At 58.9% G+C, this 27,190-nt stretch overlaps 1 protein-coding gene across 1 annotated transcript; it reads right to left on the reverse strand.

Annotated features, from left to right (window-relative positions):
• On the reverse strand, positions 1-22,951 carry SH3RF2 (SH3 domain containing ring finger 2). The gene is made up of 8 exons (XM_058034785.1): positions 22,351-22,951; positions 11,113-11,370; positions 9,065-9,370; positions 5,683-5,765; positions 2,735-2,905; positions 2,327-2,532; positions 1,234-1,568; positions 1-436 (listed from the first exon to the last, which is right to left on the reverse strand). The coding sequence occupies exons 1-8, from the start codon at positions 22,720-22,722 to the stop codon at positions 152-154; spliced, it is 2,016 nt and encodes a 671-aa protein (XP_057890768.1). The 5' UTR covers positions 22,723-22,951; the 3' UTR covers positions 1-151.
• Between the last annotated feature and the right edge of the window lie 4,239 nt (positions 22,952-27,190).

Below are 27,190 nucleotides of genomic sequence, written 5' to 3' on the forward strand. Positions count from 1 at the left end.
GGGTCCCTCCGAGGCGCCCCAGCCCCCGAGGCGCCGGCGGTGCGGGAGCAGCGGGCCGTGCCCGGGGAGCTGGGGCAGGGTGCGGGGCCGGGCGCCGAGGGAGAGGAGCGGGAGCGGGGAGGAAGGCAGGCAGGCAGGCGGCGTTACCCGCTCAGTTTGCCGAGATGCTGCTGTAGCTCTTCTTGATGGGGAAGGTCAGCTGCCCCGAGAGGTCCAGCGACAGCGCCTTGGGGTGCAGCGCCCGGCGCGGGTGCAGCGGGCTGGAGCCCAGGCGCGGCGAGTACAGCACCAGCAGCTCGGGGCCCAGGCGGGGCTCGGGCAGGAGCGCCTCGGGGCCGGGCTCTGTCCTGCTGCGGGCCAGCCTTGGCGAGGGCTGCAGGCTGTGCCGCTTGGGCGGCGGCGGGCTGTGGTTCTGGAACCTCACCGTCTTCACTTGCTGCAGCGAGAAGGGGCCAGAGTCAGGTGGGCCCTGCAGAGCCCGCCCTGCCCTGCCCTGCCCTGCAGAACCGGGGGATGCTCGGGGGCCGGCCGGGGCTCAGCAGAGCGGCCCAGGGTGATGCTTTGGCGGCAGAGAGCCCCGGGGAGCAGCGCAGCGGTGCCGGCAGCCCCGCAGATACCGGAGAGCTGCTCTGGGAGCGGGAGGCAGCGCAGCGCCAGGAGCTGCGGCCCCTCCTGCCCGGGCAGGCTGGCGGGCTCCCTCAGCTGATGCTGATGCTGATGCTGAGCTGCCCGGGAGCCCTGAGGCTGGCTGGGCTTTTGGGGGCATGTGGAACGATTTGGGCACGGCTCTGGGTACTATGGGAGAGGGAAGCTTTATGAAATTTATCTCTGGCTGCCAAACGGGAAAGTAATTCCCATTCCAAATGGCTCAGCCCGAGTGACATGATGGAGATGGGGGAGTTCTGCAAAGCTCTGCCTGACAGCAGTTCTGTGGCGCTGCTCCCAAACTCACAGATTTTTGCTCAATTTATGACCTCAGAAAAGTCTCGAGATTTGCTTGTGACTGAGCTGGGTGACAGGGACAGAGCGCCTGCAGCGCCCTGCCTTTCGTCAGGGCCTAATCTGAACAGCAGCCCCAAACCCCGATTTCCTAAGGCGTGTGTCAATCCCCCCCGATTTCTATCGGAAGAAATTGGTGAGGATGGAGCAAAGCCCTCGGGGATTTGGCCCTGGCTGGTTTGGGCAGCCGCTGCGGTTCCGGGGGGATGCTCTGGGGCAGGGAGGGTTCTGTACCTTCTCGGCGCTGTTGCGGGACGTTTCTGGTTTCACCAGGATGGACGGCGGGGCTGACGCCGGCGGCTTTGGAGCGGCCTCGCTCTTCACCGAGGGCTCTTTGGCGTCCAGGATCACCGAGCCGCACACCGAGGGGCTTCGGCTCTCCCCTGCCCTGACCAGCAGCGCCGGGGCAGCCTCATAGGAGGGGTTTGGCCTCGCTGTCTCGTCCGTGCCGGGGACGCCGTGCGGGTACAGCTGGAAGTGCTGAGCTCGCCCCGCAGCCGAGGGGCGCCGGAGGGAGCCGGTGATCTGCACGGGGGTCCCCGCCTGGCCCGGCCTCTGCAGGGATCCGTCTGCGGAGCAAGGACCGCGGAAAGGCGTTTAGTCAGGAACCCAGGATGTGCAGAGAGAGCAGCGGTTGTAACCAGCCCCGCACCGACAGCCCCGCTCACAGCATCCTGTGGGGCCGCAGCCTCCCGGGATCGCCCCGTGCCCGCCCCTGTGCCCCGGGACCCCTTTCGGGTGTAAAAGCTCTGACAGCGGCCCCTGCCAGGGCACTGCTGCCTGCGGGAGCTGCTCTGCTGCCGGAGCTGGGAACGCACACCCGGCTCCCCAAATACCCGGCAAGTGTATTACAAAACAGTGCGTACGGGATGAAGATAAACCTTGCGGCCTCCTTGTAAAGAACGTAACCACCGAGCTCTGCACAAAGCTTTGCAGGAATTTCTCCATGCTGAGTCACACCCCTGGAATTACCGAATTCCCCAGAGTCGGGGCCAGGCGGGGCTGAGGGACCATGAACCGCAGCACTGGTGTGCTCTGGGGGATGTGTCCCCTGCTCCCCCCTGAGCCCACTCACTCACTCGCTCACTCCTCCTGGAGAATGTGACCCTGTGTGCCCCCGCCCCCCCTCACTCACTCGCTACTGGGGGAGTCCCCTTGTCCCCCCTGAGCCCCCTCACTCACTCCCGGGGGATGTGTCCCTGTTCCCCCCGCTCCCCCTCACTCACTCCCGGGGGATGTGACCCTGTTCCCCCTCACTCACTCCCGGGGGATGAGTCCCTGTTCCCCCTCACTCCCGGGGGATGAGTCCCTGTTCCCCCTCACTCACTTCTCCTGGCGCTGCCGCGGCCGCGGCGCAGCGGGGCCGGGGCCCGGCCGGGGCACGGGATGGGCACGGGCAGCAGCAGCGGCCGCAGGGCTCGGCTCTGCCGCGGGCCGCCCTCGGACACGCTGCCCTGCGAGGACAGCGAGGACGTGGACAGCGTCCAGGAGGTGTACAGGGAAGGCATCTTCGAGTCAGTGAGACTGGATTTCCTGTTGGAAAAGAAGGGCGAGGGCTGCCGGGTGCCATCCCACCTGGCCAGGGACCCCTGGCCCTGCTCAGTTCTGGGGGGGGGGTCCCTTGTCAGAACTGGGGGATGCATTGCCATGGGCTCTCCGTGGAAACAAGAAGACCCCAAGTTCTCTGCTACCCGCTTCCCTCTGCCCCTTTATTTTCACCTAAGAAGTGCCAGACCTGAAGAGGGGGCTGACGTAGTTGCTGGGGAAGAGGCCGACCCTGCCGGTGACCAGGGACATGCCCCGCAGCCACCCGTCCTGCTCCTTGCCGAACACGCGGACCCCTTCTCCCTTCTGCAGCTCCAGCTCGTCCGGTCCGTGCGCCGCGTACGAGTGCAGAGCCACGCACCTGGGGAGAGAGGCTGTGAGGGGAGGGAGAGCGGCCCGGCAGGGCGGCTGCAGCACCCCGGAGCTCTGCGGTTCAACGGGCTGGGGAGGATGCTCCTGGCTGTGCCTGCAGCACCCCGGAGCTCCATAGTTTAACCGGGCTGGGGAGGATGTTCCTGGCTGTGCCTGGAGCATCCCGGAGCTCCACAGTTTAACTGGGCTGGGGAGGATGTTCCTGGCTGTGCCTGGAGCACCCCGGAGCTCCATAGTTTAACCAGGCCGGGGAGGATGTTCCTGGCTGTGCCTGGAGCACCCCGGAGCTCCATAGTTTAACCGGGCTGGGGAGGATGTTCCTGGCTGTGCCTGGAGCATCCCGGAGCTCCATAGTTTAACCGGGCTGGGGAGGATGTTCCTGGCTGTGCCTGGAGCACCCCGGAGCTCCACAGTTTAACCGGGCTGGGGAGGATGTTCCTGGCTGTGCCTGGAGCACCCCGGAGCTCTGTGGTTTAACCGGGCTGGGGAGGATGTTCCTGGCTGTGCCTGGAGCACCCCGGAGCTCCATAGTTTAACCGGGCTGGGGAGGATGTTCCTGGCTGTGCCTAGAGCACCCCGGAGCTCCATAGTTTAACCGGGCTGGGGAGGATGTTCCTGGCTGTGCCTGGAGCACCCCGGAGCTCTGCGGTTTAACTGGGCTGGGGAGGATGTTCCTGGCTGCACTCGGAGCATCCCGGAGCTCCACAGTTTAACCGGGCTGGGGAGGATGTTCCTGGCTGTGCCTGGAGCATCCCGGAGCTCTGTGGTTTAACCGGGCTGGGGAGGATGTTCCTGGCTGTGCCTGGAGCACCCCGGAGCTCCACAGTTTAACCGGGCTGGGGAGGATGTTCCTGGCTGTGCCTGGAGCATCCCGGAGCTCCACGGTTTAACTGGGCTGGGGAGGATGTTCCTGGCTGTGCCTGGAGCATCCCGAAGCTCCATAGTTTAACCGGGCTGGGGAGGATGTTCCTGGCTGTGCCTGGAGCCCTTCAGCCAGGGCTGCATCGAGCGTTTGTGGAGAGAACTCGCAGGGAGGAAAGCGCCTGTCACCTCAGGCCAAAGGGGACGTGGACAACAGAAGAGCCAGCAGGAATGCAGAACAAAGCAGCTCATGAGGACAGTTTCTCTCCCAGAAGTGCCAGCCCAGGGTGACAAGTGCTGGGGAGGAGGAAACTGCTGCTCTGCACCTCACACAGCGAGTGCTCCATCAGAAACACGGATCAGGGCCTGACAAGCACCTGTCCTAAGGCAAAGCTCTTGAAAGAGCACAGTTATGGTGCCGTGTTCAAGATAGCATCAGACAGCTCTGCCTTTGAAACCAGAGGCCTTGGATCTGCTTGCCTGGAGCATCACCAGGAGGTGTTGGAGGCCCAGGGAAGAGCACCAGTCCTGCCCTGCCTTCCATCTTCCCTTCCTCCCTGCCTCCTCCTCCTTGCCTGGAGCACAGGGACAGCAGTGGCAGCCACTGGAGGCCACGGAGAATGGACAGAGCAGGAGGTAGGAGGAGGTACATGGCCCCACTCCAGGGCAGTGAGGAAATCAGACTAGAAATTGGTCTGAAATCCCCCCTAGACCTCTCTGTTGTGATTCTGGGATTGGGGCCAGGAGCTGAAGCTTCATTCTTCCCTCTGACCTACGTGTGAGCACACAGCAAAACAGCAGCAAAAGAAAACGGTGCATTTTTCAAAACTTTTCCCTATCTGTTCCTTAAAGATCTTGAATTTGTCTCCAGTGTAACACATTTGAATGCACTGTTATTTTTTTCAAAGGGAATGTGATCTGCTCCAAGAATCAATGAGTTGCAGCCCAACACCACAAGTATCAGGTGTTATTTACAAAACAAACAATGGATGGGGTGTTGGGATAGTCAGGGCTGCCCAGGACTCTCGGAAGGTTTCTTTCTCTCTCCCTGCAGTTCAGCACAAGCATCTGAGGGCGTGCCCTGCTGGGGCAGTGTGTGAGGGGCAGCTCCATGGGGCTGGCACAGCCCAGGTGGGCTCTGGGTGTGCCCAGGAGCTGCCCAGGCTGTCAGAGTCACCTGGAGGGGAGGCCCTGCAGGGCTGCTCTGACTCTGCCCCTGTGCACACCAGGCAGCTGGTGCCACGCTCTCACACCATCCTTCTGCAAATTGTTTTAAGGTCTTGGGAGTTCTCTTGTCCCTTGTATTATTGTGTGCTGGAGTCCTGGCTGACTGATGGTGGTGTGTGTGGGTCCCAGCACAGCACTGAGCTGTGGGTGCACCAGCATTCCCATGACCTGGCCTGCACCAGGGCTGCTGAGTGCTGTGTAAACAGCGTGTTGTGATGCTGCTGTTATTTCAGATGCTTTACTAAATGCCAGGGTGGTGACTCTTACCTTGATGTAATCATCATAGAGTGTTATCTGCAAATTTTAACTCTGTGAAAGTTTTCAGAAATTGGATTGTTCAAAACACCAGTGGCCATGAAGGTTTCAGGATAAATAACTAGATAAATAACTAATTTAAGGAGTAATTAGTTTCTTTACACTTAAATTAAAATGTATTGTCGGCAAGCAGGCAGAACTGTTTCTCCACGGAACCTGCAGTGAGGCAGGAAGATGCACTCAGCTGTGGTGTCTCTGCCACCCTGGCTTAGAGCAGCCAGGGCCATTCCCTCGTGGATCTGCCCCTGGATCCCAGCTGTGCCCCGGGCTGTCTGCACCTCCTGCCTGGCCGGAGCAGGCTCCTGCTGAGGCCACAGCAAATGGCACCCAAATACCCCAAAATACCCCAGTTCCCCTACGTACAGGTAGGCTGGCCCGTGGTGCTGCAGGTGGGGAAGGGTCACGATGGCTGCCGGGGGCCCCAGTGCTCCTGGCGCGGGGTAGACCTGTGGGAGAAAGGAAACAGAGAACACAAAGTGTTTATCTGGTTATCAGCTTCTTTCAGCCCCTGGAGGAGCAGTAACGCTTGACTGGCTTCACCCACCCTTCAAAAACCACCAGAGACATTTCAGGAAATGGAAGAGTCTGGAGCATTTGACTTAGAAAAGGACCAGGCAGCAAGAGGAAGACTCAGAATCATGGAATTGTTTAGGCCGGAAAAGACCTCCAGGATCATGAGAGCCTGTGATGGATCCCCACCTGGTCCTTTCCCCGCTGTCATTTTGCACCTGCAGAGGGGTGCCGGCCACCACAGTGTCCCCTCCGGGCTCTCTCAGGGTCTCTGGTGTTCCAGGGAGGAATTGCAGCCCCAGTTCTGGGATAACTGTGCGTTGAGCTGTGCCTGAGGGCCGCTCCTTGTCCCTGTTGTGCCCCTGAGGCCACGAGCAGCGCTGGGCTGGTCCCTCTCCCTGTCCCTCTTCATCTCCCCGCTGGGCTGATGGTGATGTCCCTTCTGCCACTTGTGTCGGGCTGTCCTTCTGTCCCTCCTGCCGACCTGTCTCTCCTGCCGGGCTGTCCCTTCTGTCCCTTCTGTCCCTTCTGTCCCTTCTGTCCCTTCTCCCGGGCTGTCCCTCCAGCAGCTCAAAGCATCCCCGGGCTGAGCAGCGCCAGCAGCGGCTCCTTCCCGTCCGGACCAGCCCTGCCCTCTCTCAAGGCCACACCGCGGCGGGGCCTGGCAGTGCCCTGCTGTGCCCTGGGCCTTGGTGGCAGCGGCAGCATGGTGTCCCCTGCCCAGGACGGAGCTCCGAGCTCCGAGCTGGGGCAGCAGCACCATGGCCCTGTCCAGGACGGAGCTCCGAGCCGGGGCAGCAGCACCATGGCCCTGTCCAGGACGGAGCTCCGAGCTCCGAGCCGGGGCAGCAGCACCATGGCCCTGTCCAGGACGGAGCTCCGAGCTCCGAGCCGGGGCAGCAGCACCATGGCCCTGTCCAGGACGGAGCTCCGAGCCGGGGCGGCGGCAGCGGCTCCCCGGGCAGCTCCGGGCAGCGGGACGCGCCGCGCTGGGATGAGGCGGCAGCTGCGCTCTCCGGCAGCCGCCACAGGACCTTAATGATGCAAGCCGGGGCTTTAATCTCATGTTCGTTTCAAATCTAATTTCTAGTGGTCATGTCTGTAACGCGGTGCGGGAGCACTGGCTTGGCAGGGACCTAGGGAAAAAGAAAAGTGACTCACCCGCCCTGGTGCTCTCCAGTAAATTAAACTAATTAAAACACCCCAGCAACTCCAGCTTCTGTCTCGGACCTGGAGTAGCAGGTCAGCTTCAAACCTTCTCTGCGTTCCTCATTTTCTAGTCCAGGCAAGATTGGACCAGGTGCTCATAAAGTTGACTGGAAATTATAATCCTGTTTTATTAATTACCATAATCAAAATGCTTGAAATTTGGATATTTGGAGTTTGTTTTTTTCTGCATTGGAAAAAAATGACAGCCTTTTGCTGGTTTTCCTGATGGAACTGTGTTGAAATGTCCCATTCTGTGTGGAAAGCTCCATGCTTTCAATCTCTGTGTTCCCCTGTGTCCAGGAGCAGCCATCACTTAGAGCATCCTCAAAGCTGCCTTTGCATTTGCAACACGCAGGGGGGAAAAAAGATTGGGAGAAATATTTTCAAGTCACGTATAACTGATTTCAGCACTCACTTTTGCTGATCTCCCACGAGTACCTTGCAAGGCCTTGTAAGTACAAAGGGTTTAATTCCCTGCCTCTTCTGAAATCCCTCTCTTGCTCCATCTGCCTTTCTAGCGTGTCACCAATGCGACCCCGGCACTGCTGACACAGGCAAGGCCCTGCTGGGGCTCTCCTGGTGGGGAGGGGAGCCCTGCCATCCCAGCACGGGGCTCTGGGCACTGGGCACTGCCAGCTCTGCATTTGTCACTCAGGAAAGCCGGGTGTGCAGGAGGCAGCTGTGGCTCCATCAGCTGTGGGTCCATCAGCTCCTTTCCTGAGCTCAGGGCACAGCAGAGCTCTGGGTCACACCCGGCACTGCCGGCACAGGGAATCAGCTCTGGGTCACACCCGGCACTGCCGGCACAGGGAATCAGCTCTGGGCTGCGCTGGGAGGAGATTCCAGCGGGGAGAGCAGGGCGTGGGTGCCCCGCTGCCCTCGCCCCACGGCCGCTTGCACAAGAGGCACATGCACAGGCACGGCCGCCGCAGCCCTGCAGACCGGTTCTGGCTCCAGCTGAGCTTGGCAGCCGAGGGGAAGCGGGAGCCGGGGGAGGAGCTGGGGCAGCGCTGGGAATTCCCTTTTATGGGCCGAGAGGAGCCCGACCTGCTGCTGGTGCCGGCAGTGCCAGGCAGGCGGGTCCTGCGGCGGGAGCCCTGCAGCTGGCACAGCCCCTGTGCCCGGCCTTGCCCAGCTGCTGCTGGCTGTGCTGGGGTGCAGCCCCTCTCCCTCGGCTCCCGGCCACCCTGGCAGCGCCCACCTGGGCTGGGGAAGGGATCTCAGCACTGCAGCTCAGTCACTGCAGCCCAAACCCAGGGATGGAAAAGGAAAGCTGCATCCTGTGCAGCCCCAGAAACAGCAGGGTCCCTGCAAACCTCTGGGAGCAGCGCTGCTGACTGGAAACAAGAGATTTCCAACTCTGCAAGGCCAAACCATAACATGGCCCCTCTCTCATTTCTGCTATAGGCAGTGGTTCGCACTGAGACCTTTGTGTGAGATCCTTTTGGGGTGTGAGACAGGATACAGTTCCAGTTGAATTAAGGAACTCCTGTAGGGTTCCATTTCCCCATCTCTGTAACCCAGGATATCAGATCCCAGCTCTCTGCAGGCTGGTGCTCAGGGCAAGGTGCCCACCAGGTGTTCCTGCCTGGACACGGACTGCCAGGGGCTGGGTGACTGCTCTAAAAAGGTGGGAGCAACCTTCACTATGAAAGAATGTCATATAAATGTAAAACCCCTTTCTCTCCCATATCAGATATCTGCGAAGATTCTGTGCTCAGATCTTCAGTCAGAGCGAGAAGAAGGAATGAGACTGGAGTGGCTGAATTCCAGAGGGTCAGTGTGGGTGTGAGCTCAGCCCCGGCTCCCCGTGCCCAGGCTCAGCCCCGGCTCCCCGTGCCCAGGCTCAGCTGAATTCCAGAGGGTCAGTCTGGGTGTGAGCTCAGCCCCGGCTCCCTGTGCCCGGGCTCAGCCCCGGCTCCCCGTGCCCAGGCTCAGCTGGATTCCAGAGGGTCAGTCTGGGTGCCCAGCTCAGCCCCGGCTCCCCGTGCCCCGGCTCTGCCCGGGCTCGGCGGCGCTGCCTTACCTGGAGCGGGGTGCCACAGGGCGGCTCGGCGCTCTCGCAGCTCTGGGTGGGCACGCTGGGGTTGCTGGAGCTGATGAGCACGGGGGGGCTGATGTGCAGCGCGGGGCGCTCGGCGTGCACCATGCGGTTCAGCGTGTTGAGGGCCGTGGTGAGCGAGAACTGCCGCAGGCTCTTCCTGCGCGCCTCGGGCGCCTTGGGCAGCGCCGCCGGCTCCGCAGGGGCCTTGGCCGGGCGCAGGGACGCGGCCCGGGGCGGCGGCGACCAGTGGCCCTTGGTGGCCTGCAGGAGCTGCTGGGCCGTGCCGGGCTGCAAGAGACAACAGCGGGCAGGGGGGTTCAGGGGTTACGGCCAGCACTGCCCCCAATGCCCAGCACTGCTCCCAATGCCCAGCACTGCCCCCAGTGCCCAGCACTGCCCCCAGTGCCCAGCACTGCCCCCGATGCTCTGCTCCTCTCCCGCTGGCAGCCGGGGCTCCGGTGGCGTTACCTTTACCAGGTTACCTTTAAAACCTTGGGGTCTGTCCTTTCTCTCAGCTGGTGTCACTGACAAACTCTGGGTGTGAAATTCTCAATTCAAAGCTGACAGCAAAATTAAAACTGGTTTTTAAAACTTGTGCTAAGAGAAGGGGTGACTGAGGATAACACACTCCTTGTCCAGAGCTTTGGCTGGCAGAGGTGCTGGGAGAGCTGTACTTAATAACTCTAACTCTGAATTAGAAGGGATGTTTGGTGTTTGAACTTGTCGCCCTTTCCCTGTCTGTGCTGGCACACGTGGGTGCATCTTGCAGCTGAGGGGATGGCACGGGCTCAGTGGCCCTCACTGATGGTGGCATTCCCAGCAGGATTGCATCCACGCCGTTCCACCTCTGCCAGCTTGAGCATTCATGGCTTGGTGCTGCCTCCATTGAAAAACTCCCGGCTTGTCAAGGGCTGGGGCTGATGAGGGAGAGGCAGGCCCTGAGTTTGCATACGGGCAGTGCTCACACAGTACTTCTTGGAAACTGCTGATCAGGGTGTTGGTAGCAAAGGGCATGTGGTGACAGCCCTTTCACCACCATGGGTGCCAGAGGACTTAATCATGATTTACTGCTGACATGAATGAATTGCAAAACTTGAGATTCTCACCCGCTTGTGGCAGGCAATGTGCTCAATGCCTGGCATGGACAGGGAGACCATGCAGGGGAGGTACAGGTGGCTCTCAGATGTTGATATTTTACAATACGAGTTGGTTTCTCATTTCCCCTCCCCAAAATAAGGCTTAAAGCCCACAGTGTGTGTGTAGGTCCACATGTGCCATGGCCATCCTGCCATTTCTGTGTGTGAGCAAACTGGAAATGTTTTTCTGCCTAAGTCCCAGATGACATGATAAAATGGGGCACAAACTGCATGTCAGAACCAGGAGAGCCTCCTGTTTCCCACAGTAGCCCTACTTTTGCCTTCTCTAGAATTAATTTCTAATTCCTTGGTGGCTGTATGTGTCCCTTAACTAACTTGTGTCTCTCAATGCCAGACTTGAATAAGTCATTACTGAAGCTAACATGATTTCATTAAATGAAAAGACATTAAAAAAAATATATTAGAACTCCAAATAAGATGTTTTGCTTGCGTCCTCCTATAAAACAGCCACAAAGCAGAGCTTGCTGTAATTATGGGCATTGCAAGTATTAATTTTATTTCTAGGAACTGGTGCCGGTGCCATGTACACCCTGCATCTCAAGCTGAAGTGCACAACACAATTAATGTCCAGACCAGTGCTGACAGAATTCTGCCAGGGAGGGGAGGGCTGGAAGGAAAATTCTGCCAGGGAGGGGAGGCTGGAAGGAAAATTCTGCCAGGGAGGGGAGGCTGGAAGGTCTCTGGAGCCGCGGCCCCGAGCGCACGGCTGGCACCATCCGGGGCCACCGTCCCTGCACGGAGCCGTGCCACCCCGCGTGCCCTGGGGGATGGCAGGGCCGGGGAGCTGCAGTGTCTGGGGGCCGGGGACCCTCAGAGAGGGCTCCGGGGAGCCGCAGAGCCCAGCGGGGCCGCGTCCCGGTGCGCGGGCGGTACCTTGGGGAAGGCGAGGATGTCCTTGCCGCCCGCCTTGTCCCGGCCCCGCAGCTCCAGGCCGTAGAGGGGGCGCGGCAGGGGCAGCTGCTTGATGACCTGCACGGAGCTGGCCGGGAGGACGCCGCTGGCGCCGTTCAGCTCGCCCAGGTACCAGTTGTCGTCCAGCTGGCGCAGCAGCGCGATGGTGTCGCCCTTGTTGAAGCGCAGCTCGCCCGGGTTGTGCCCGCGGTACGAGTACAGAGCCCTGGCCCGTGGCACCTGGGGACCAGAAACAGCCCCTGACATTCATCCCACACAGACAGAGCTCCCCAAGAGCATTCGTAATTAGTGAGAAAAAAAGGCAGAGGTCTAAGGCTCAAGCATGCATTTATTAGGATTAACTACCCACATCCTTCCTTGATGGGTTTTACTAATGAAGACAAGCTCCCAAATACTTATGCTAAGTTTGTATCAAGATGAAAAGCAGGCTGAACTTGTTTAAGAATATTAAGAAACAGTTAAGGCCTTAAACTGCTCTTCCCATGGGATCTTATTGCCTGCTGTAAGGGCTCCTGCAGCACAGTATCTATTTTAATGGCCCAGGTATTTCTATTTCAGAAGGACTGGAGGTCACAGCCATCATCCAGCCCAGCTGGTGGCTGTCACCTGCCAGGAGAAGGCAGCAGAGCGAGGTGAGTGCAGGTTCTGTGCTCCCCTGGCTCCATCCCTGCTGTAACATGTGTGACTGTGGGTTTAACTCAGCCTTATCCTGGGTTTGGGAAGGGGTGGGTTCATGGTGTCATTGCTGCAGAGTAATGTGACATAGAAGAGACACGGCAAACACAGAAGAGAAGCTGTGACCTTGACTGTGACCCAAATGAAATGACCAAGTTGCTCTAAGAGACCTGCTGTGCTGAGCCATGCCTGTCCCTGAGCCCTGCGTGGGGCTGTGCCTCCCTGCAGCCCCCACCTTAGGGGATACCCCAAATGTGAGCCCCCCACTTTAGGGGCTAACCCAAATTCTGAGCCCCCACCTTAGGGGATAACCCAAATTCTGAGCCTCCACCTTAGGGGATAACCCAAATACTGAGCCCCCACCTTAGGGGATAACCCAAATTCTGAGCCTCCACCTTAGGGGATAACCCAAATTCTGAGCCTCCACCTTAGGGGATAACCCAAAAGCTGAGCCCCCACCTTAGGGGATAACCCAAATACTGAGCCCCCACCTTAGGGGATACCCCAAATTCTGAGCCTCCACCTTAGGGGATAACCCAAAAGCTGAGCCCCCACCTTAGGGGATAACCCAAATACTGAGCCCACACCTTAGGGGATAACCCAAATACTGAGCCCCCACCTTAGAGGATACCCCAAATTCTGAGCCCCCACCTTAGGGGATACCCAAAAGCTGAGTCCCCACCTCAGGGGATAACCCAAATTCTGAGCCCCCCACTTTAGGGGCTAGCCCAATTGTGAGCCCCCCACTTTAGGGGCTAGCCCAAATGTGAGCCGCCCACTTTAGGGGCTAGCCCAAATGTGAGCCGCCCACTTTAGGGGCTAACCCAAATGTGAGCCCCCCACTTTAGGGGCTAACCCAAAAGCTGGCCTCCATCCTGCCCTCTCAGCTGGGGCACACTGTGATCTCCGCTCTGGCAAGCTGGGAGCTGGGGTTGTCCCCAGCTCTGGAGCCTTGGGCAGCTGCAAGCTGAGGTGCCAGTGCCCAGGGACAAGAGGCTGCTCAGCTCTTCCTCACGGGGCTCTGCAGGTCTGGATTGTCCTTCTCCTGCCTTTGGAGGCTGCCAGGTGCTGGGGCATGGTGAGGACAGTGCCTGCAGCTTCTCCAAGCCACGGTCACCCCCTCCCAGCCATCTCACAGGTCACTTCTGTACCAGTGACACATCCCTGACTTCCTGTCTTTTCTGTGCATTTCCCCAAATCCACCCCTGTCTGTGACCAGGCTCAGGCAGGATTCCTGCAGGGCTCCCTCTCTCCCAGCCACTTCTCAGACGTCAGGAAGGTACAAACAAGAATCTCAACATTAGTTCCCAGAAGTGTAGAAAAGATCAAATTGCCTATAGAAATAGTTAAGTTTTGAAAAGAGGGCATCTTCCAGCATCCCCAAACCCTGATGCATGCTAGGGAAAAGGAACCAAGAAGAGAAAAATTTCATGTACTGCTTTTACTTCAAAGTCTTTGAAAGGGGAAGCAATTAGTTTAATGTTTAGTTCTAATTAAGTCATTCTCCCTCCTAATTTGTGCTCAGAGTAAACACATGTGCTTGGCTCAGCGACACCAACAGCACATCTCTGGGAGAAAGGAAACAGGGAAGGGAGGCTTGGGTCAGGCCTGCTCTCCATCAGAACAGCAGGGATAACCTCTGTAAGGCCACGGGGACTCCCTGCAAACACACACCTGGGCAGGTGAGTTTGCCTTGAGGGGAACAGGCTGGGGACAGCAGCTCTCCTTTATAACCATGCTGGGACCAACACACACCTGGGCAGGTGAGTTTGCCTTGAGGGGAACAGGCTGGGGACAGCAGCTCTCCTTTATAACCATGCTGGGACCAACACACACCTGGGCAGGTGAGTTTGCCTTGAGGGGAACAGGCTGGGGACAGCAGCTCTCCTCCATAACCACTCTGGGACCACTGGCACAAGGAGCACAGGCTGGGGCTGCCTCAGGAGCAACCAGAACACAAATGGGACCTTCACAGAGGGCAAGAACAGGGCTTGGGAAGGAGGAACAGCAACATCTGGGATGTGAGGGAACGGCAGGATACAGCAAAACATTAAAGGCAGCATGAACGAGTTATGGAAATGTATTGCAAAGAAGAAAAAACTCTGAAATGAAATGCATACCTGTTGCTGACTGGGAACAGGGAGCAAGCAACAGAGGGCTGAGAGTCTGGAATATTCTTTCTTCAGCAGGCAAAGGGATGAGAGAGCAGGGCAGACTGGGACAAATACCCAAAGCCAGGTGGGACAGGACAGGTGTGTCTGTGTGTTAGCTCTGGCTGAACATATTCCTCCACTTGCACGCATGCACGGTTGGATGAATGGGCTCTTTCTTCCTCTAACCACACTCACAACCTTCAGCTCTTCCCCTCCTCTTTAACCCTTTCCTCACACTTTTCTGGCTTTTCAAATCTCCCAACCCAAGTCAGCTTTTTCCCAAGTCTGTAGGTTTTGATACTTCAAATTTTTTTTAAAATAAACTCTGTTTGGTTTCTCAGATACTGAGCCAAAAATATCCCACCAATTTCCCATCTTATTTAGGACACAAACTAAGCCTTTACCTACCCAAAGGGAGCAACTAATGTGCCCTGTCACAAAATAAAGCTGCAAGCTGAAGATTTCAGGAGGACGCGCAGAGTCCTTGTTTTTTAACGTGTTTGTGGGGTGTAGGAAAGAACAATTTCCCCCTGCAGTGACAGCCACGGTGCTGGGGCTGGGGCGGGCCAGCAGAGCCCCCGGGTGGGCATCCCCAGGCCAGCATCTCCCTCCTGGCTGCTGAGCTGAGCCTCTCTCAGCTGGGGCTGGCTCCTGCCCACTCCGGCTGTCCCAGATCCTCTGCAAGGGATCTGTTGTGCTTTATTTAAAGTAGGTTAATTGCAAAGGCAGAAACTGGCACGCTAATTAACCTGTGATAAAGCCAAGGAGCGCCTGAGGTGGCTGAGGGCAGAGGGAGAGGCTGTCCAGGCCAGAGCTGTCCCTGGCAGGGGACAGGGGAGCAGGACCTGCTCTGCTCTGCTCTGGAGGAGCCTTCTCCGTTAGCACGGCCAGCTGCTTCTCCTTAGCCCAAAGCAGCATTTCACTTTAGCAGGGTGGCAGAGCCGGCAAAATGCTCAGCCCAGGACTGCACACGGGGTCCGGTCCCTCGTGCAGGCTTGGCATGTGTCTGGCAGCCCTGAGAGAAAACTCCGGGAGCTTCACTTTGTGAAAACTCAGCTGAAGGCGCTGCAGGTTTGTGTACAGCATGGCTGCCCAGCAGAGAGAGAGAAATTGCAGCAAAGAAACCTATTTTGGGGGTGCCTGTTACTTTTCCAATGCTGCCTCATTTTTCCTGCTTTTCCCCTCTGTTTTCCCCTCCATCATGCCTGAGTGAGACCCAGAAGCTACTTCAGGCTCTCAGAACAGCCAAGCCCCAGGTGCTCCTTGCCTTGGGGTGCCTGGAGAGAGCGTGGGGGGAAGAGCCCTGGGGAGAGAGGGCAGCAGGGAATGCCAGGAGTGGAGCAGAACCCCCTTCCATCAGCACCATCTCTGGGGGAAATGCTTCTCTCTCCTTGGCCCCTCTGCCAGCAGGGATGGTCATGGCAGATGCACTTCATCTCCTTGTTCCCATTCTCAATGGATTTGAGGCCAATAAGGGAGAAAATATTTTATTTTTTTCACTATTTTTGGCATTTGGCATCAGCTTTGCTGGGCAGCCATCCAATGCCTTTGAGTCTCCCTCTGCACCAAACAAAGATTAAAAATACGTATATGTGTGTGAGGAAGCAATGTGGGGCATCTCCTCCTAGCAGAGAAATGCACCCTGCGATTGTCTGAGATGGGCTGAAACAACTCCTCAGCCCTGGCAGCAGGGCACTCATGAATCGCCCAGAGGAATGGCCCAGAGGGGCTTGCACTGCTGTTTGCCAGCTGTGACTTTCCAATGCCCTGCAGGGAATGCCCGGGGGCAGCTGCCCTGTGCCTGTCCCTGTGAATCCCAGGGGACTGATCCCAGTCTGGGTGCCACGGGAGCTGCCCACGGGGAGGATCCCTGTGCAGATCCTTTGGGCAGGGGGAGCTGCCCATGGGGAGGGTCTCTGTGCAGGGACGGGGCATGGGGAGCTGCCCACAGGGAGGGTCTCTGTGCAGGGACAGGGCAGGGGGAGCTGCCCACAGGGAGGGTCTCTGTGCAGGGGCAGGACAGCTCTGGGTGCCACGGGAGCTGCCCACGGGGAGGGTCTCTGTGCAGGACAGCTCTGGGCAGGGGGAAGGTCTCCCCCTGGGACAGCCAGTGTTTCCACTGGCCAGCAGTTAGCACTGAGGAGGACGACGGAGAGGAGGATAGAAGCTAGGGTGAGCTCATAGGAGATTGTTTGAGCTGCCACCCGTAGCGCCCCAATCAGGGCGTGTTTTGAATGGGAAGCTCAGCCTGACCATAGGATGGAGTACACTGCTAAGCTCGACATGGCTGATAGGAAGAGCAGACCTAGTTGAGGGCTGCTAAGGAAAATGGAAGGGGCAATGGGGTTCAGAAGGAGATCACTAGGAGTAGGGCTAGTATGGGGTTGTGATGATCAGCACAGACCTGAGGGCACAGCCCCTGCCCCTATGACTGACACTGAGCACTGGAGCTGGCTCTTATACCCCACTGACACCAAAGGACGTGCACACACTGCCTTTCTATGGAGCTGATCAAGGACATCTCCATCCACCCTGACTCCTGAGAGCTGCCTCCAACATCCTGCCACACTGCCCGTGTCTCCATGGCATGAATGAGCCCCATCACCTGCTCGTGCGCTCAGCTAGCACCGTTCAGGGCTCTGCAGGATCCAGGTGGATGAAAAGAGCTATTTGAATGTAAATTAATTGCCATTACAATTCTGTTTTTCTGCATTTCGGCAGAGGAGATAACTTCAGCCTTGTCACAGAGAACAAAACCTTCAAAAGTGAACTTGTCATTTCAATCTCTTCACATAATTACATTCTGAGGATTCAGACAGTTGGGTGGTTTCTGCATTATTTCTTCCCTGAGGAGGACTGTTCCTGTGTTCCAAGCACACGTAGACTGTGCACCAGGAGAACAGAGCCAGTCCCTCCTGCTCACGTCAGCCCTGGAGCTGCCCCACTCCCCCCTGGGCCTGCCCAAATGAGAGGCCAGCCCTGGCCATGGCCCGTGCTGGTGGCCACCTGCTCCTGAGCCAGCTGGCCACCATGGGGAGATGCTGGGGATGGGAATTGAGTGGATTCAGCAGCTTTTGTGCTGCTCCATCTGCACCGTGGCTGGGGCAGTGGCAGAGGGACTGGCAGCTCCTACCCCCTGTGCCCACTCACAGCATCAAGGCCAGGTCACCACTGAACTGGCTCTGGAATGCAAAGGTGCCATGGAAAATGGGGGAAAGGGGGGGAAATGATTAAGGAGAACACAGAGCATCTTCTGTGATGGGGAGGATGAGAGAGGCTGAGGCAGCGCTGCTGGCACCAGCCCCCAGGGCAACGCCTGGCCCTGTGCTGGGGATGCCCCAGGGCTGCCCAGGAGGGGACACAGGCTGCCCTGGCCCGGGTGAGCCATGGGGACACCCAGGCGAGCAGGAGCAGGAGCTGAGAGTGGCTTGGCTTGGGTGAGGGCAGAGCTGCAGGCGCAGGGACAGCAGGGACGGCAGGGACAGGACACAGGGACGTGGCAGGGATGTGCACAGCTGGGTCCCACGTGCTGGGGCTGCAGAGGGTGCAGGGAACCCTCGCAGGCCCCTGGCTGCCTGCTGCAGGATCAGATGAGCCCTGCTGCTGTCAGCAGGCCCGGGCAGTGGTTGGGCTGCGTGTCATGGGTGTGAGCTGCACACAACAAACTGTGTCAGCCCTCGGCGTGCCCAGTCACGATGCTCTGCCTCAGCAGCACTGCTCAGACGAGGCTGTTTGTGGTGCAGGAGGAAACCTGCATCCTGCTCCCTGCTGCTGCTGCTCCCGAGCCCTCTCCCTGCTGCTTCTGTGCCCTCCTGTGCTGGGAAAGGCACCCCTGATGTGGCTGCTCAGCCAGCAGTGCCAGCCCTGGGCACCGCGGGCACCTCTGCCAGTGGGCACCGGGCCTGGCCGCTCTGCAGGCCAGTGCTGGCAGCAGGGACAGCTGTCCTGTCCCTCAGTGGGGACGCTGCTGCCCCCAGCCCTGCAGAGCTCACAGCACGGTGCCTCCTCCCCAGCCTCCCTCCAGAGGGAAAACCCAAACTCAGGCCGGGGACCAGCCCAGGGACACAGGACAGTGGCCAGCGAGCAGCAGGGTGTGAGAGGGGTGGCTCAGACAGGGGCTCCTGGCTGACCCCAGCACTGTGCAGGTGAGCTGCAGAGGAGCCCTGCTGTGCTATTCCTGACTCGCCATCTGAGCCTGACTCATTGCCTTGGAAACAAATTAAAACACTTTTATGTGTTTGCAGCTTGGTACCTAATTTTGTAAAACCAGGGAAACTGGCTCCTGCTGCTGGCTGTGGAGGTCTTTGGGTTTCCAGAGCCAGGGGTACCACCAGGGTACCACCAGCCCCGTGCTGGCTCTGGTGCTCACTCAGCTTCTGGGGTGTGCGGTGTCCATCGGCCTACACCGACCTCACTCTCTTGGTAGTAGATAAAAGTGCTAGAACTACATGCAGAGGGAGGAAACACACCAAAGCCTGGCACAAGGTGCCACCAGCACTGTGGGAGCAGCTCCTTGTTCTGCTGGAATGAGACAAACCCAGATGGGACATGGCACTGGAGGAGACCTGGGACAAATCCTTCCTCCAGAAAGGCTGTCAGGCCACACAGAGCTGTGCAGCCAAATGAAGCCTCTCTGTGCCCATCTCTGTACCCAGAACTGTGCAGCCAAATGAAGCCTCTCTGTGCCCAGAACTGTGCAGCCAAATGAAGCATCCCTGTGCCCAGCTGGGGGGCTCTGTGGCACCACCCCACCACCCCAGCAGCTGTGAGGATGCTCTGGGGGGAAGGAGCCAGCAGCAGCACGTCAGGCAGAGCCTGAGGCAGCACCCGTGGGTGTGTGACATCCCCAGAGCGCCTGGCCAGCCCTGGGGATGGGACACAGGTTTGGGGTCACTGCTGGGACTGCACAGGAACTGCTGGGGTTTGGGAGGGTGGGAAGGGGCTTGGCTCAGTGAGGGGGCCAGGGAACTCGCTTGCCTCTGCCAGGTGCAAACATGGAGTTTGCTTTGAACGAGAAGCTCCAGCAATCCAAGCCCTGTCTGTCAAAGGCAGAAAGGAGCTGGAGATGACTCTGGAGGAGAAGAAAATACCAAGACGCAGGCACTATCTATAGACGTCCGTGTGAAGGTGGGACGTTGGAGTGCAGAGTATTTTTATCCCAATAGAGGTGTTATCTGTCTATCTCCCATGAAATGCTGGAAGGGGGTGTTGAGCACTCAGTTCATGCAAAGAGAAAATAGCCCAAGTCACAGTTAAATCTGCGTGGTCCGTGTTTTCCTGAGGCAAGCTGTCACACGGGGAACTTTTTCCTCTGGCTCAGTGTCCCATGTTTGCTGCATGACCAGGTTCAGCACCCCAGCAGCTGTCAGCGCCTGGATGGGTTTGCAGGGTGCAGCGGGGCCACCCTGCCCCCTGAAGAGGCGTGGGAGGCTCCTGCACACCTCAGCACACGCTCTGCTTGCTCACCAGCTGGGCTGGGGCTGCAGCCGGCTGAGGAGGCGCTCAGCACAGGCTGTGACCACACCTGGCACATGCCAGGGGCGGCTCCTCAAAGGCTCCAGCGTGGCTCATTTACGCATACACCTCCCAGCAAGTCCCTTTATTCTTAAATTCCAGACAGTTTCTTATGTGGAGATTCGGAAAATCCGAAGTCCTCCCTGCAGTGCTGTTGGAGATCTGAAGGCCTGGCCAGGAGCAGCAGGGGCAGAGCAGGGCTCAGCAGGGCACAGCAGGGCACAGCAGGGCACAGCAGGGCTCAGGGCCGTGGCACACACGGACGGCTCCACGTGCACACAGCCAGCACGTGCCCGCACCACGGCTGCTCTGCTCGTAGGAAGTGCGTTCAAAAGGGATTTAAATGCCAGCAAAAAAATCCCTTGGGATGGGCTGCAATTAGAAAATTCCCTGTTTTTTAACAGCTGGCTCTGGGAAATTGCTGCCCGCAAAGCAGGGCCGTGCTCGTGCTAACCCAGCAGCTCCGTGGGGGCCTGCTGGCTCCTCCTGTTCGGGAGATGGATGAGCTCTTGGCTCGCTGGCTGATGAGGGATTGAGTTTATTTTTTGCCTTCATGGATGAGCATGAAGAGCAAAGAGCTGGCAAGGAAACCTCCCTCCTGAGAGAGAAACTTTGATCAAACTCGCGATGTTCTCAGCTCCAGGGAGTAAAGGAAGTTTATTTATAGAGCTGCCTTGGTGAAACCAAAGGCTGGCCCCAAGCTGCTGGGTGGTGGCTCTGGCTGCAGAGCGGTGTGAGGCACGCCAGTTGTGTTTGCTGTGCAGCACAGGGTGCTGGGGTGATCAGCAGCCCCTGCAGGCTGGGGCAGGCTGGTCTGGGGAGCTGTGACCTCTGCTGCAGCAGCACATGGACACTGCAGTGCCAGCACCCAGGGAGAGCTGTGGTGGGGCGAGCAGCGCTGCTCTCACTGTGATTCTTGGCAGAAAGGATCTGCTCTGAGTTCACGGGATCTGCAGCTCTCTGCTTACCCAGATTCCTTCAGGTGACCCTGGAACTCAAGCATCCATGGGTAGGGTGGTGACAAGTCACCCTCAGCACTGTCTCATCTTTCAAACGTGTCCTTGCTGTGCTGGGTGACGTGCTGCTGTCACCGAGTGCCAGCTCAGGGGAGGCTCCCAATCCATTAACATCCCACTGGAGTACCCAAAGCAATGTCTGGTCCTGAATGCAGGTACTTAAAACCACTAAAGCCAAAATGTGACTAATACCTTGCATTCTTCACCTTGCAGCAGAGGATTCCAAAGTGTTTTATAATTAAGTACCTAATTAAGTCTAAGAGTATTTCGGTGTAATGTGTTTTATATCCCTTCCCAGAGAGGCACAGGTGCTCAGAGGGCTGTCCCAGTGCCAGGGAGCCAGCCACAGCTCCCCCAGTGCTCAGGGCTCTGCTGATTCCAAGGAGTTTGGTCTTAAGTCCGTCTTAAAAGCTTTTGGGAGCTATGGATGGATGGATGTTGCCATTTTATACCAGCAGCAAGTTCCTACCTGTCCTGAGAACCAGTTCAAGAAACGTGAAATGAGTGAGAGAGAAGAAAGCCAGGCAAGTGTATTTGTGCTCTTTTATCCAGGGCCAGGAGAGTCCAGTTGGAAAATCTACAACCTTCTCCTTGTCAGCTGTAATGCTGCCCGGGGTAGCAGTGACTGAAAGCTGTCACTGTTGGATGGTTTGTCCCCTGCACGAGGGCTTGTCCCCAGCAGCTCCTGCAGCTCCTGGAGGGCTGGGGGCTCCCAGCAAGGGTGTGACCCCGAGCAGGGCCCTGTGGAGGGAGCCCCCAGCCCAAGGACCTGCTCCATTCTGCCCCTGGCCCTGGCTGTGCTGGGCCAGGCTGTGCTCCTGGGATGGTGCCCCGGACTCAGGCTGCACAGAGGGAATACCAGGGACAGGAGCTCCCAAGGGATGCCTGGTTTGGTGTGAGAGCCATCAGATCCCTCACCAACACCACAGAGATTCCCTGGCACACACGTGCCAGCTCACACCCACAGGACACAGCAGCACTGCATGGCTCCATGGGCACCACACCTGTGCTGTGTCTGCCCGACCTCCAGAGCTCTGAGCAGGCTCTGGGGCGCAGCAGCCCTTTCAGCCAAGCTGCTGAGTGCTATTAAAAGGCTTTAGAGGCAAGGTACAGAGCAGCTGAGGTGAGAGAAATGGAAATCCAGGAATATAATGTGGGAAAGGTGAAGCCACAATCTCTTCCCTAAATTCCAGCTGAGCCAAGCTCTTTTAACAGGTCTAATATCCGGTCCTCATTATTCAAGAAAAGCTTTTGTATTGTTAAAGAAAATGATGGAAAGAACGTAGAATTTTAAAATTAGCCTAGTAAATCATCCCTAGGTACAGTCATAAGCGAGTCAAATTTAAAATCCTTAACTAGTGAACTTCCAAGAACTTTGGACAGAACAGCAGCAGCTGCACTGGGCACCCCCCCTTCTTTTCCAGCGCAGGAAAACTGAGGTGCAGCTATGGGAATACCTTCTCCACCACTAGCAGCTACGGCTCTGCAATTACTGACTTAATTGCTATCAGTCAAAAGCAGTGTACTGCCTGAAAGTCCAAGCACCTGAAATGCCCCCAAAAGCCAGGAAACATCTGAAAACTCTGGGAGAAAAGAGCTGCTGGGAAGTTTCTGTAAGAGGGGCAGGCTGGCTTTGTCTCAGCCTGCAAGTCAGTTTCTGCTGTAGTGAGCTGGAAACAGTCAAATATCACACTGAAAACGCAGCCAAATCTGCACACAAACCACTCAGTCTCACTTCAGCACTCTGCAGTGCTCCTGACAGAGGAGGTTCCTGGCTCTGGGCACGCAGCAGGAACCTTTCTATGCTCATGGGCAGAAGAAAGAAGTAAGAACCTCCTTACCCCCTCCATGTGGATCCGGGGATTGGTGGCCAGCCGGTGCTGGTGCAGCTGCAGCCCCCTGGGGACCCTCCTGATGGAGGCGGGGGACGACAGGACCCCCGACCTCTGCACCGAGCCAAACCTGCCGGCGTTCTGTCCGCACCGGACTCCATCCAGGAGGCGAATGAGGAGCAGGTTGGAGGGCAGCTGCTCAAGGCTGCCCAGGACGAGGGTCCTGCACTCGGGGCACCGCAGCTCCTTCTGCGATTTCAGGATCCTCTGCAGACAGGGCTTGCAGAACGTGTGCTGGCACGGCAGCACCTTTGCCGAGGCGTCGAGCTTCTCAAAGCACACGGGACACTCCAACAGGTCGAGGAGAGCCAAGTCATCCATCTTCAGCGCAGAGCCCCTTCAGGAGCGGGGCCGGGGCCGTCCGCAGCCCGCATCCACCGGAGCCGCCTGAGACGCCCCTGCCGCGAGAAGCAGAGCCCGGGCTCAGGCAGCGATCCTGACGGAGGGCGAGGAGGAGGGAGCGCGGAGCAGAGCTGCGCTGCCGGAGCGTGTAACGCAGCCACCTACATCCAGAGCTGCGCTCCCAGCCAATCTGGAGCGCACTCGCTGCGCCCGCAGCCCGGCTCCAAATGAGTCACCCCTGAGTCAGCCGGAGCGAGGGGACGGCTCCGGGCTGCGGCCGGGGCTCAGCGCCGGAGCCCAGGGGCTGCTGGCCGGGCGGGGGCTCCCGGAGCCGGGCCGGGGCAGCGGGGCGCAGGGCAGGCTGCAGCGCTCCCGCTGCGCGCGGCAGGACTGGCACGGCACGGGAATATCCGCAGCTCGGGAGATGAGAGTCCGAGATAAGCGTCAGCCCCGACCGGCGGTGCGGGGCTCCGGCGGCGGCGGCGCTCCTGGCACACCCCGGGCGCGCCTGCACACCTGCACGCCGCACACTCCACACACCCCGCGCACCCCGCACACCCCGCACACCCCGCACACCCGCGCACACCCCGGGCACACCCCTCACACACCTGCACACCGCACACCTGCACACCGCACACCCCGCACACCCCGCACACCCGCGCACACCCCGGGCACACCCCTCACACACCTGCACACCTGCACACCGCACACCTGCACACCGCACACCCCGCACACCCCGCGCACACCCGCACACCCCGGGCACACCCCTCACACACCTGCACACCTGCACGCCGCACACCTGCACACCGCACACCCCGCACACCCCGCGCACACCCCGCACACCCCTCACACACCTGCACACCGCACACCCGCACACCGCACACCCCGCACACCCCGCGCACACCCGCACACCTGCCCGCTGCACACTCCACACACCCCGTTTACACGCCGCACACCTGCAGGCCGCCCCGCCGCGGCTCTGGAAAAGCCCTTCAGACGGCCCCGCTGGCCGGGGGTACCCGGCGGTGGCACGGCTGGCTCCGCGGTGCCATCCCCGCCCGGTTTGGCCGCCTCGGCTCGCTGAATCAACCCCGAGCGATTATTCCTCCCACGGCCCGGAGCCGCCCAACCTGTTCGGCTCCGGCTGCGGGGCCGCGGCCGCGCTCGGAGCGGCTCAAGCCCGGGCCTGCAGTTCCCGCAGCTCGGCCGCGGTGTGCCGAGGGCACGGGGCAGCCCTGGCATGGGCCTGCTGCGGGAGCAGCTCGGCCGCGGTGTGCTGAGGGCAGCCTTGGCACCCTGTGCGGGCTGGCACGGGCCTGGCACACCGTGTGGGCTAGCATGGGCCTGCCGCCTGTCCCCGGCTGCCTGCCCCCGGTGCGCTCGCTCCTGTCGCGTTCGGGGGATGCTCACCCCGGCCCGCCCCTGGCACCAGGGCACCGGGACAGCGCCAGCGGGGCCAGGCTGACCCTCTGAGCGCCTTCTGGTGCTCTGAGCGCCGGAGCTCCAGCACTGCCAGCGCCCCCAGCTCCCGGCTGGCCGGCAGGGCGCTGGTGCCCGGGCAAGGGGGCACAAGCGGTGCTGAGCACGGCCAGCCCCTCTCCCTGCGGGCAGGGTCCGTGTGCGACCCCAGCCCAGCGGGACCGAGCCCAGCACAGCCAGAGGGGCCCGAGGGGCCCCTTCCTGCCCCGCTGGGCACCGGCCTCGGCAAGGGAGGCCAGGCACCATCTCGGTACCTGCAATTTGCATTCCCTTTATCAGCTGAATTCCTATCTCGGGACTGCCTGCTCGCACATACTGATGGATTGCCTAAGGAGAGCAGGAGGGGCAGTTAAGGCCCAAGACCACTTTCCTTACAAACCCTGCTGTATTTCAGCTCTGTTTTCAACATAAGAGCACTACAAATCCTAGAGACCAAGACTGTAAATCTGAAGATGTCTCCGATATCCGGAGGTTGCAACCTCCGGCAGGTTGCAGCCATCCCTGCCCTACTCTCAGGATTCTTCAGAAGTACAGTGTGGAAAGGGTTAATGTGTTTTTTCCAATGTTCTCCTCCCCAGATCATGATTATGTCAAAACAAAACATTTCTGTATTTCTGTAGTATAGTGGCCATTTAGCTAAACTAAAATGTTGACCAACATCTTCAGGACAAAGCCAGGAGCCAATGACCGCGCTCTGTTTCATCTCCAGTTTCCTTGTGCTTGGGGCTGCTTTGCAGCCTGGGCTGGGCTGCCAGGGCTCACGCTGGCAATGAGGGATGCTGCAAGCAGCCTCAGCTCCTCTGCCAGTGCTTCAAACTGACTTAAACTTTACTGAAGACAAAGGTGGTGAGGGTTGTTTTTCTTTTTAATGTAGTCTTTCCTCTTTGTGCTCTGTGATTAACACTCAGTTTGAATTTTCATCTGATTAGATTAGGAAGGAAACAGAACTGTGAATGGATCAAATGGATCCCAAAGCAAAGTGGAACAGCTTCATCTTCATCATCCCCAGGAGATGCAGGGCACAGGGCTGGGGTTCAGGGGCCCCTGCAGCCCTGCTGAGTGCCCATGAGGGGTTCAATGGCCTCTGCAGCCCTGCTGTGTGTCCATGAGGGGTTCAGGGGCCCCTGCAGCCCTGCTGAGTGCCCATGAGGGGTTCAGTGGCCCCTGCAGCCCTGCTGAGTGTCCATCAGGGGTTCAGGGGCCCCTGCAGCCCTGCTGAGTGCCCATGAGGGGTTCAGGGGCCTCTGCAGCAGCCAGGGCTGAGTGTGCCACGAGGGCACAGCACGGCAGCACCTCAGGGCAGATAAAAGCCTCAGCCACTCTGCGCCATGCAAGTGGATGCCACATGCCTCCTTCCCGGGGGAAGAGGGACCTTCAGACTGTTTTTAGCTCCTGGAGGGCAGGGAGAGGGGGTGCCTCTTACAAGCTGCTACAGATTATAGATCTGAGCTGGCAGCTCACCGTCCCACCCACCCACGAGCACGGCGCCCAGCACTGCTGCTGAAAGGGGCCAATGCAGCCCTGCCTGATTCTGCAGACCCCAAGGCCGGGGTGGGAGAGCCCTCCTGGCACGGGATGGATGCCCACCACTCCTGGGGGCAGTGCCCACTGGCCGTGGGCTCTGAGCGCACTGCGGTGCCCACGGCAGAACCCTGCACTCTCAGTAAATAACTTGTGTTTGCCTCAAGACATAATTAGGCCAGCGTGACTCTGCAGGGATGTGCAGGCTGTGGGGACCTGCAGCCAGCAGAGAAAGAGCCTCTCTGAAATGTTCCACCTCTCAAACCAATGCTGGTGTCCTGTGCTGGGCAGCAGCAGCAGGCACCACTGCCCTGCTCCATGCCCGCCCCACAGGGACAGACCCTGGGGCAGCTGCATGGCTCAGGCTTTCTTTTCCTTTTTCCCCTTCACCAGGTACATACACACCAGCTGGAGGGTGGAAGCCAGCACTGAGCCCCCATCTACACTTCATAAAGAGGAGGGGTGAGGGGAGCTGTTTATTAAGCTCACAGAGGGTTGGATGCTGTGTTTTGCCATTACAGCCTTGTGCAGTCTGGCTGCTGGGCACTGTGCAGGCTTCAGCTGATTCTGAAATAGCTGGAGCAGAGTGGTGCCTGCCCAGAAATAGAAAAGTATTTTTAAATTAAATTTATTCACTGATTTTCATGAAGACAGATTGTTGTGTGTTTGTTGAAGTGTCATTAGGAGTAGTTGGCGGTGGAACCAGGCTGAGCAGCAGTGAGAGGATGGACGTGTCCTTCCTGTGACTGGGGAGGTCACCCAGGCCACCTGCTTCTGCTCCTCCTCCTCTTCCTCCTCCTGCTGCCTGGTCCCTGCACCTGGCAGGAATGGAGTGGGGGTGATTGAGGCTGTGAGCTGTGGGGCAGACACAAACCCAGCTCTGATACCTCTGAGATGCATGGCCCAGGGCTGGAGCCTCCCCACAGGGACAGGGGGCAGTGGGCAGCCCAGGAGCTGCCTGTGAGCCCCGGCCCTCAGCAGACAGTGCCCAGCGCCCCTACCAGCCCTGGGCTTTCTGCTACGCTGCTCCTTTTCCCTGCAGTGCAGAGAGAGCCACGGAGCACCAAGCACAGCATCCTGCCCCTCTGGGATCTGTCCCATCAGTGCTGAACCTGCAGGGATGCAGTTCAAGTTTTAATCCTCCAAGACAAGAAGTAGTACGGACCTGAACACAGGCCTCCAGAAGCTGGTCTCCGTGTAGGTTTGACAGCAGAAAACAGCAGGCTCCAGTTACCTAATTAAGCACATGGGAATGGCCCTGCTGCTTGCAAGGCTGCATCACTCCAGGGCCCCCAGGTGCTTGTGGCCACCAGTGAGTGCTGCAGGCAGGAGCAGCTATAAATCCTGCTGCCCTGCAACCCCCAGCCCCAGGAGGGGATGGTGCAGAGCCAGAGGGGCAGCTTGGAGAGGTGAGCGCTGACTGAAGCACGGCAGGTGCTGCTGCTGC

Source organism: Melospiza georgiana, chromosome 15 (genome assembly GCF_028018845.1).
Source record: "Melospiza georgiana isolate bMelGeo1 chromosome 15, bMelGeo1.pri, whole genome shotgun sequence".
Taxonomy (NCBI): Eukaryota; Metazoa; Chordata; class Aves; order Passeriformes; family Passerellidae; genus Melospiza; species Melospiza georgiana.

Coding starts and splice junctions, on each gene's coding strand:
- SH3RF2 (XM_058034785.1), bottom strand. CDS start 22,722: ATGGATGACTTGGCTCTCCTCGACCTGTTGGAGTGTCCCGTGTGCTTT. Junction 5,766..9,064: donor CCTGTGGCACCCCGCTCCAG/GTAAGGCAGCGC, acceptor TTTCTCCCACAG/GTCTACCCCGCGCCAGGAGC. Junction 1,569..2,326: donor CCGCGGCAGCGCCAGGAGAA/GTGAGTGAGGGG, acceptor CTTGCTCCGCAG/ACGGATCCCTGCAGAGGCCG.